Source organism: Triticum aestivum, chromosome 7B, assembly GCF_018294505.1.
Source record: "Triticum aestivum cultivar Chinese Spring chromosome 7B, IWGSC CS RefSeq v2.1, whole genome shotgun sequence".
NCBI classification, from domain to species: Eukaryota; Viridiplantae; Streptophyta; class Magnoliopsida; order Poales; family Poaceae; genus Triticum; species Triticum aestivum.
In genome coordinates, this window is record NC_057813.1 from 415,595,198 (window position 1) to 415,605,643 (window position 10,446).

At 46.6% G+C, this 10,446-nt stretch overlaps 2 protein-coding genes across 2 annotated transcripts; one reads left to right on the forward strand and one right to left on the reverse strand.

The window, feature by feature from the left end:
- Nucleotides 1–628: 628 nt before the first annotated feature.
- LOC123162050 (probable methyltransferase At1g29790) lies at nt 629–2,455 on the forward strand. Its single transcript, XM_044579854.1, has one exon. It carries the CDS (start codon nt 809–811, stop codon nt 2,108–2,110), a length of 1,302 nt encoding a protein of 433 aa, XP_044435789.1. The 5' UTR covers nt 629–808; the 3' UTR covers nt 2,111–2,455.
- A 430-nt stretch (nt 2,456–2,885) lies between these two features.
- LOC123160329 (E3 ubiquitin-protein ligase CHIP) lies at nt 2,886–8,992 on the reverse strand. The gene is made up of 8 exons (XM_044578131.1): nt 8,683–8,992; nt 5,716–5,783; nt 5,564–5,627; nt 4,559–4,630; nt 3,707–3,840; nt 3,500–3,629; nt 3,311–3,421; nt 2,886–3,215 (listed from the first exon to the last, which is right to left on the reverse strand). The coding sequence occupies exons 1-8, from the start codon at nt 8,800–8,802 to the stop codon at nt 3,090–3,092; spliced, it is 825 nt and encodes a 274-aa protein (XP_044434066.1). The 5' UTR covers nt 8,803–8,992; the 3' UTR covers nt 2,886–3,089.
- Between the last annotated feature and the right edge of the window lie 1,454 nt (nt 8,993–10,446).

Here is a 10,446-nt window from a genome sequence, read left to right on the forward strand (position 1 = left end):
GTGTCATATATCTGTGTCCTTCTTCCTCTCGTTCGGCGATCACCGCGGCCACGGGGTTTGAATGTGTGATACTATGAAACAAAAGCAATCATAAACTAGAAAACACGACATGAATCTCTAAGCAAGGACAGACCTGTTAGAGATATATTTGCGATACATGTATTTGGTAGTCTTGGATTTGTAATCTGTCTCCTACCTTATCTCCAGAAGAGGCGTCTTGCCCTCCAAGCCTTGTACTAAATATATACTCGTCCTGAAGGCTCAATAATACATCCATCATATTCCACCGATCTCTTTCTCCCTTTTAACATGGTACCAGAGCTAAGAGGTCTTGATTTCAAGACCCTGTCAACGCAGTATTAAATAAAACGATTCTGCGGACTATATCGATCCCACGTGTAAGGGCTAAAATAGTCTAGACGTGAGGGGAGGTGTTGAAGTATATTGCCCACCTCCCTTCATCAGTTCGGACTTTTGAATGGGTGGCTGAAGCATGAATTTAACAGGACCGGCTGCTATCATTTCTTTAATCTGGCTTGTAGCGAAGGCAACCATGGACCTGGATTCGCTCCTCGCATTTCGGTAATGGACACCAAACGACCTCCAGATTCACTGCGGACTAAGCAACATGAACGTGCATTAACGTTGTAGTAGTATGGATCTGCAAGCGTCTTGCTCCCTCCTTTCCACGTCCTACGCAACGTAATTGAATCAAGCTCGATCGATCAATCCTCCACTAGGCACTTAGAACCAAAACCTGCATCGCGAGCAGTACGTAGCTAGATACAGGTTGGGAGGGGAGAATCAAATGGAGGGCGAACTGCTGGGGAAGAAGCAACTCAGCCCCCCCAACAGGAGGCGGTGGTGCAGATGCAGCACGACCACGGTGACGCTGCTGCTCTTCCTGGTCACCAACACCACCTCCATCCTCCTCTCCTCCGGCGCCGGCGCCTCGGTCGTCCGCCGCTACGAGCCCGCCACCGTCCGCCTCTGGGACGACTCCGCCGCCCTCCTCGCGGACCTCAATGCCACGCGGTCCGCGCTCGAGTCCAGCCGCGTCGAGCTCGCGGGCCTCCACGCGCGCCTCGGCACCGCCACCGCGCTCCTCCAGACCCTCCTCGCCGAAGCGCGCGGCGGCGATGATCAGCAGAAGGAGGAGGCGCCCGCGTCCGGCAACGGGTGGTGGGCGCGCGAGCTGGCCGGCGAGCTCAAGCTGGCTGTCGGGAACGCCACCGCCGGCGAGGCGGCTCTTGGCCACGCGTGCGGCCGCTTCCAGGACGAGCTCGAGCGATACATGGACTACAAGCCCGGCGGCGAGTGCCCGTCCGACGCGGCGCTCGAGCACCTGCTCATGCGTGGGGGCTGCGAGCCCCTGCCTCGGCGGCGTTGCCGGCCGCGGTCACCGGCGGGGTACGTGGAGCCAGCGCCGCTGCCGAAGAGCCTGTGGTCAATGCCGGCGGACGCCAGCGTCGTCTGGGACGCATACCACCCGTGCAAGAACTACTCGTGCATGGCGAGCCGCGGCTTGGGCTTCGACCTCCGCGGCCGGCGCGAGAAGGGCCTGTGGACGCGCGACGACGCCGCGCTCGCCTACTCCGTCGACACGGCGCTCGCGGCCAAGCCCAAGGGCACGGTGCGCATCGGACTCGACATCGGCGGCGGGGGCGGCACGTTCGCGGCCCGGATGCGCGAGCACGGGGTGACCGTAGTGACCGCGACCACCAACACTGGGGCGCCGTTCGGCAGCTTCATCGCCTCGCGGGGGCTCATACCACTGCACGTCGGCCCGGCGCGCCGCCTGCCCTTCTTCGACGGCACGCTCGACGTCGTACACGCGGGACGCGAGCTGACGGGCGGCTGGATGGTGCCCGGCGACGGCGTGGCGCTGGAGTTCGCGCTGTTCGACGTCTACAGGGTTCTCAGGCCCGGGGGGCTGTTCTGGCTGGACCACTTCGTGTTCCCCGGCGCGCAGCTGAACGCAACGTACGCTCCAATGCTTCACCGCGTGGGGTTCAAGAGGCTGCGGTGGAACGCCGGCCAGAAGCCGGACGGCGGAGTGGAGAAGAACGAGTGGTACCTCTCGGCGCTGCTCCAGAAGCCCATGACATGACTCGGAGACTGACTTAGGCAAGAACCTGAACCAAACAAACTGTAATCTGGAGGCTGAACTGTTTTTCGCAACCGAAGTACTGCTGGGCGGTCTGAGAACATTGTAACTTCTATATCTATCGGGAAACAGAACAATTTCATCATGCGTTTTCTTTTCGTGCTATTTTGCCCTACTCAATTCTCATCAAATTCAAGTTCACTACTCCTACCATGGTTATTTCTGAACTGAACTATCTACGTAGTTGAGCTAAGCACACTGGACTTGGATTTTGTTCGACATTCCTAAAGCAAAAGCCGAATCCAAACAATCCACTACCAGCAATGATGTACACCCTCCTTCAAAAAGGAAGCCTATAAAATTTGTCTCAAGCCAAACAGTGCAATGGATTGTTGATCACAAACTCAATCGAACGTTTGACTTCAAGACAAAATTTATAGGCCTTCTTTTGGGAGATGGAGGGAGTACATTATACTCCCTGCGTTCCTAAGTACGGGTCTTTTTAGAGATTTCAATAAGAACTATATACGGATGTATATAGACATATTTTAGAGTATAGATTCACTCATTTTGCTCCGTATATAGTCTGCATTGGAATCTCTAAAAAGACTTATATTTAGGAACGGAGGGGTCTAGGGAGGGATTATAGGAACCTAGTCGCAATGCAGAGAGACTGGTTCGAATAAGACGTCTTGGCACAAGTGGGGAGGACTTCACTACTGTGCCAGGCCTGCCCTCTGCTCTGAAAACGTTTAGGACCACAAATAGCCAAAGGATGTCAAGATATCAGCAATTGCACTTGCTAAACCCACATGTCTATTTCCTTACACATGTACCCATGACAAGTTCTATGTATGATCCAATCCAATTTAACAACACTCGAAAGTATGTACAACTTCCTTGATGTCAACAGAACAACAGAACTATGTATTGCCAATCTTCCAATCAAGGTGTACCCTACCAATTCAATTGTACAAATCAATCACCTGATCTTGTAAGCCCAACCATGTTCCTTCAAAAATACATCTACAGCCTCCTTGACGGCGAGGTTTGATATTAGTTGGAATGGTTCCAGTGGTTCACGGGTCACAGGGTCAAATTTCCCAACCTACGAATTTGAAAGCCTCATGAGTTTGGTACGCAAAACATGAGTAGCCAATTATGTCTCAAGAGATTTGTGTTTATTTTACGCTTCTCGCTTACCCTGTTTAAATGGTCAAGAATCACAGCCCTCTCATAAGTAATTCCGCTTGGAGTGATCACTGGATCCCTGAAGATATCAAGTGTAATCTTGCAGCAGAGATGGTCAGGAACCTGCACAAAATGCATGTTGTTTGATTATTAAACCAGGCCTTCCGGTATAAGTAAATACTATGTAAGGCAGTTTCATACTTCTGTTGGAGTATCGGCCTTTGCAGCTTTCCTGAAAACTTCGTCTAGCTCATTTAGATGCTCTTCAGACATGTCTCCAGTTGGATTATCAAGGCTATTATAGCTCTTTAGAGCTTCTTTACATGTTGCACTGCAAATGGACAAATGATAGGTTAGACAGGAACTGCAATACATCCCACTGATATGAATTAAGCAATAGATACGCACTTCAGTTTATGCAATTGAGAGGATCGCATTTTTGATAGGCCTTCCCATTCAATGTATTTTGCTTTAGAAAGCTCTTGCCATATCTCTTCAACCATATAGCTTGCAGGATGTGCACCCCTTCCAAGCTCCAAAGACTAATTTTGCATAATTTGGTTCATCAATAAAAATGGCATAAACATAATTGTTTTGCAACTAAACTAACATCATCAAATGAGCAAACTACATCGACGCTGGCATTTGGCATCGTACTTTCCTGTTTGTGTTGGTAGTTGGTACTATACCCATGATCAACACCGCACAACAATTTTTTTTAACTCGGATTAAGATCACATTTGCAAATTATCAAAATAAAAAGGGGGGGCAGCCCCAGTGCATGTAGCTCCCGCTTGCGCAGGGTCTGGGGAAGGGTCCGACCACTTTGGGTCTATTGTACGCAGCCTTTCCCTACATTTCTGCAAGAGGCTGTTTCCAGGACTTGAACCCATGACCTCATGTTCACAAGGCAGCAGCTTTACCACTGCGCCAAGGCTCCCCTTCGCAGATTACCAAAATGAGTGAACAAAAGTAAGGCAGGTGTTTGTTAGTAGGATGTGCTCCCAATCAATACTGTGTCTCTGAAAAGGCCAAATTGGTATCTAACGAATGACAAATAATTTGGAGTCCAATACAAACATCCAAACACAGCATTAGGGCATATGTAAAGAGGAAAAGGCAGGAAAGAATGCCAGTAAAGCGCAGTTAAACCATCAGCCATAAGTGGGTTACTCGCGTTAATGGTAAGTCAATATTTTCTTGAAATAGTCAGATCAATATTTATAGTTGGAGCAACAAAGAGCTTAACAAGAGAGGAACCTTTTCTAGTGCTTTTATTCCTCCAGCCAATTCCTGCCTGTTGAGAAGTGCAAGCCCAAGCATGTAATGCGCCTACCAACAGAGTAAAAAAAATTGTCACTACAGACAGGAGAATAAACATACTAACATTGCAAGGAAAATATTAGGATGATGCTTTTTCAACAAAAAGAAAACTATGTCACATGCAGTGTAACATCAAGTTCGAACAGTGGCGTTCAAGCCGATTTCAAAATGTCCAAACCTGAAGCAACCATCTCTTACTTTCTCTCTTTGAAAAGGAAGCTGAATAATCTTGAAATGCTACATGTACTTTTATGATTAACTTTTTACCAAGGGTATTTGAAGCATATATACATTACCTAAAGCAGGAACACTACAGGTAATAGGTTTGCTTACAGATTCACGAGGCAATTCATACTTTGACTTTTAGTGATGATGAATGTCACAATACATTCAAGGTCATTATGCTCAGATGTCTCAAGGCAAACAAAACGCAAGCTCGATATTGAGTTAACAATGAGCACAACTACATAGCTACATATCTCAAGTAACCTCCCAACTGAGAGGTCAACACCGTGCAACCTCAAATTGTTCATATGTCTAGGTCCAGTTTCTAATTGCAGAATAAAGTGCACACTAAAAGATCCTGCAATACCGAATGAAGCCTAACTTAACTAGAGTGCGTATACATGCTACAAGGAGTTTCTTAAAACAGGGTAAAAGATCCAATCCATTACATCTTTGGTCAAAACGGAAAATGCTACTCCGTCCAATCCGAATGAATTGATGCAGCCTCTATACAATGTATAGAGTACATTGTATAGAGGCTGCATTAATTCATTCGATCAGAGGGAGTTGTTTTCACTACAGGAAAATTCCCTGAAAAACAGTAAAGTGGACTACATCTCTCAATTATTTAGTATGATGTGCAGCATGACCTTGGAATACATAAACAAAGCATTTAAAGAGGTTAACTACTAAATAAATCTCAAGAGACAAACTCACCTTAACGGAGTGGCTGTCATAATGGATAGCCATTCTACAATCTTCCTCAACCTTAGCCCACTCACTGCCAAATTCAATAGCGACACAGTACAATGTAAACCTTGGACCATGCAAAGACGCGACAAATAAATGAAAATAAGAGTTGCACATACTTCCGCTTCTTATAGCACAGTGCTCGGTTGGTCCAGTATACTGCAACATTTTGGCAGAGAGCTATAGCCTGTCAACCAATAATATACTGAAGTTAGCAAGGAAGGTGTAAATAATGCAGGAATTCTAAATTAAAAGGCACACCAAGTCGACGGAATAAATATTTGTACAACCATGAAGAGAAATTTTAAGACGCTCCCAAACTTTCTGGGCCATTCATTTTTATTGATCCACGGAGCAAGATTAAAAATGGTAACCTATTACCAGGCCCCGCCCTGGGACAGGGCGGCCAGGGCAACCGCCCTGGCCCCCTAAACCTCTAGGGGGCCGGCCGGCCCAGCTAAGTCGGTAATAACTTTTAGAGCCCAAGCACTGAAGTGTCCAACTAAATCGATAAATGGCAAACATCCAATAAACTCTAGTACAGGCAGCGGCGGCCCATTTGCATCCTTTGTTCGCTTGACTGGAGAGTGCCATTTTACTCTAGCTAGCTAAAAGAAACTATTTACTCCAGAGCAAATGACGTGCATTCGCAGCAACAGTTTTGCTCGTACAAAATAAAGGCTACCTCATTCTTGCTCTTCTCTTTCCCAAACGATAGCGCGCTAGCCTTGGTAAAAAGCATAAGAAATACTCCTGGTTCTAAAAATATAATTTGCATTCTTCTAACTTTTTCAAAAAAACCAATACTGGGGTCAGTAATATGTGTAGAACTTTAAGTTCCGTAGCACTTTCTGTCGCATGTGCACCAAAATCAAACTTAAAGCACCCAAGCCTGCAGTTCTAGCACCTCATTTTCTCTTTCTCATGCGTACTTCAATCACTATTTTTTTCACATGAACTTGAAGATACCTAGTTCATTCTATTATCTACTTGCGTCGTTTTTTTTTTGGTTTTTGAATTTTTCTAATTCATTCCTTATTTGTTCTAAAATAAAGGGAGCACACGCACCTAGGACCCGAGTGTACGAAAACAACATCCGCACAGGATTTGCCTAAAAGCCTAATCACAATTTCTTACGTTGTCACAACTAATAATGTAGGAGATATGTCGACCGACATCCTCGCTTTCTACGGGAGTACTATTTTTCGTTCTCCAGGTTCAACTTGTGTCTTGGATGTAATTCGTCTTTTTAGGCATGTTTGGGCAAACATAGAAGTTAATATCACAAAGGTAACATAATAACCGAGAGGAATGGCTATAAGCTTATAACTATAGCTTTTTTTTGAGAATCATATAGCTTTGCACTAGTTTTCAATTACTAAGGGGCCCCGGGCTTTGGTTTCGCCCCGGGACCCCTGAAATCCAAACCGGACCTGCCTATTACTCCCTCCGTTCTGAATTACTTGTCTTAGATTTGTCTAGATACGGAGGTATCTAGCACTAAAATGAGTCTAGATACATTCGTATCTAGACAAATCCAAGACAACTAATTCAGAACGGAGGGAGTACCAGCTAGGGGGCAATAGGTCACCCGTAACTACCAAATAGGCATCAATGTCTTTTGTATTTGGTGTATTGCGCATCAAAAAGGGCAACCTGGTGCATGTAGCTCCCGCTTGCGCAGGGTCCAGGGAAGGGTCCGACCACTTTGGTATATTGCGCATCAACGGAAATAATATATTTGGAAGGCCCATAGCGTACGTACGCATCTGTATACGTTAACATGAGAAAACATGTAACATGTACGTGAAAACACATACGTATCTGAGCAGTTTACTACATGCATACATGTGTATGATCGATCGAAAAGAACTCTTAACAATGTACTACTGCTATGACAAGGCGTACGTAACCCTAAAACCATTTCTATGTTGATTTTGACAATGTACTAATGTTTATATTTGATGAATTTGTAGTTTTCTTTCGTGAAATAAAATATGGTTGCAGCATGTACCTGCTTGAAAGTATAACATGGAGACCACGTTATGTCTATTTCCATTTGTGCAATAGGTTTCCAAATAAAAGCACATTTGTGATTCACTTCATTGTGTTCTCGAAAAGACAATAATTAATTACCTTCTGTATAGTCAAATACGAGGGAAATCAAATGGCCTTGCATCTTACAAGATGAAAGGCACCGACTATAGCCTTCTATAATGGACATGGTCATATAATTCCAGCTAATTTTAGCAAGTGAACAGTTCAGAGGTATTCACTTCTGTTACCTCATAGAGGGCAAGCTGGAGCATCTTAAAAGAGCTCATGATTTGAAGAGGCAAAACAAGAGGATTTCTCAATTAACTAGAACTAAATTGTAGTCTTAGCTGGATTGCAAACATGTTTAACATGCCGCGACATTCCATCTTTCTTGTGACCATAGCAGAAGTTATAATTTATAGAGTTCACATATGCAACACTTCTAGAAATACGCGAGTAGTTTCTAATTTCTATGCCCAGGTGTAAAAGTAAACAATGGTACAGAAACCACATTCTCTGTTCTCTCTTCTCCAAGGTCCGAGCAGGCCTTAACAAAGCATCGGCATTGAAAATGAATACCCAATATAAGCATCGGCATTGAAAATGAACACCCAAGATGCTTAAATGTAACTCATCCTGCATTTCTTACCTGCACAATGACATAATGGTGTTCTGTTAAGTAGCTCCTCTCAGCTAACAAATAGGCAAGAATATGTGTAATCACTGATCACGCCACCTAACTGCTCAAAGGTAAAAGCACACACATATGGGTAATGGCATAGCCTTCCATGTCAGACAATTCAGCAAAGCTACAGTTGGTACTCGGACGCAATCGGGAGAATTCGGCACGAATTCCAGATGATTGATCACAGTAACGGCCCAAAAACTAGCCACGATTCTCGGCAGAATGGGCTCCACACCGCTGAACCATCCCGCAGCACACGGAATCGTCTGAAGCAAATGGAGCATAGGGACACCAATCCAGCAAAAAATCGACGCGCGAAGATAAGCTAGCCGCGCGGCGGCGAGCGCGAGCAACCCCTGCTTACCCCGGTGTAGGCGTCGATGGCGGCGCTGATGCGGTCCTTCTTGAAGCAGGTGTTGCCCTCCTGCTTGAGCAGCTCCGCCTGCCGCTTCGATCCCGATGCGCTGTCCGCCGCCGGCGACATCTCCGGCGGCCTGGCTTCGTGCCGGCGAGGAAGGAACGGGGTTGGTGGATGGGTGGGAGAATGGGGGGAGATTTGGGTCTGGAAAAATCGTCGCGTGCGCCTCGAGGCTTCTTCCCCTTTCGAATTTGTATCGATCCCCCGAACGCGAGACGAGGAAAACCTGGGGTGCGTTTTTCCGTTTTTGCACGGAGGCCCCTCTATTTGACTATCCCAGGGCTAAAATTCAGACGTTATGGCTCGCATTCGCGGGTACGCTCGTTGAAAAAATAGACCAAATATTTGCAGCTCGGTAAAAAGTTAATTCTAATAAATTACTACTGCTTTTCTAGGGAATCTAATAAATAATACTCCCTCCGTAAACTAATATAGGAGCGTTTAGATCACTACTTTAGTGATCTAAACACTCTTATATTAGTTTACAGAGGGAGTACCTAAATTACAATCAATCTTACGTACTACTCCCTCCGTTCCAAAATAGATGACTCAATTTTATATTAACTTTAATATAAAAATTTTATATTAACTTTAATACAAAATTGGGTCATCTATTTTGAAACGGAGGGAGTACTAAGTTTACAGTTCACAACATATACATAATCGGTGTAAAAGGAGATGAACTGTTTCTTTTTTCTTTCGAGCAACAGGCAGGAGCTCTACCTTTTCATCATTAAGAAAAAAAAGAATTGATCAATTTATAAGAAAAGCTGGATGAAAACTGATACATCTACAATATACGCACACGCTAGATGAGGATATGCACCAAGTGAATCGCCGAAAGTGTCACCCAAGCGACCGGAGCCGCCGCCCAGACGTCCACATCGATCCTGAGGATGTGCACCAGTTAGTTGATGGCTTTGCCGCCCTAGAGGCCAAAACCAACCCCCTACACACATGAGATCTTCGGCGCCGCCGCGCCGACTTGCACACCGGCCCCAGGGCCGTGGATCCACCTAGTCGACGGTCATGTTACCCTAGCGACCAAAGCCAAACACCAGACAGAGTAGACTTTGGGAGCCGCCACTCCGACTTCCACACAACCCCTGAGTCGCGCACTCACCTAGACGATGACGAAACTACAAAACCACAGAAGTCACCGCCAATGGATGAAGGACCGGACCACCAAGGCGTCGCCCCCAAAAGGGAAGCCTCTGACGGCCACTTCGGCCAAGGTTGAAGATTGGGTTTTCACCCGAAGAGCTCATGGCGTAGATGACGAGGGGTGAAGGGGTTGCAAGACTCCTCCAATGAGGGAACTACTACCTAGGACGTCATCGACGCCGCCATCGACCGATGTCAATCTAGGCTTTCACCTGGAGCTCACCAAACTCGTCTTCACCACAGCAATCACAAATGACGGCGACCAAGCACGCTCACAGCCTGCCACCGCCAACCACCACCTACACGGCCGACAAAACCACCACGCCCCCTCGCGCTGCCATAACAGCCCCAAAACCACTACCAAGAGCGGCGCCGCTGCGCCCTACATCCTCACTGCAATAGAAGACATCGCAACCCCACCACCGCAGAAGCCTGTGCTGTTGATGGCGCGGGACAGAACCGGCTGGAGCCAGACCACACACGGCCAAACCACGCCACAGTGTCGCCCGCCGCCAGCCGAATCGAAGCAGCCCACCATGCACCAGA

Excerpts from the sequence above, each read along its gene's own strand:
- LOC123162050 (XM_044579854.1), top strand. The coding sequence starts at position 809 with ATGGAGGGCGAACTGCTGGGGAAGAAGCAACTCAGCCCCCCCAACAGG.
- LOC123160329 (XM_044578131.1), bottom strand. The coding sequence starts at position 8,802 with ATGTCGCCGGCGGCGGACAGCGCATCGGGATCGAAGCGGCAGGCGGAG. Across the intron at positions 5,784-8,682 it reads CCATCGACGCCTACACCGGG|GCTATAGCTCTCTGCCAAAA; the intron begins GTAAGCAGGGGT and ends ATTGGTTGACAG. Across the intron at positions 4,631-5,563 it reads ATGACAGCCACTCCGTTAAG|GCGCATTACATGCTTGGGCT; the intron begins GTGAGTTTGTCT and ends CTCTGTTGGTAG.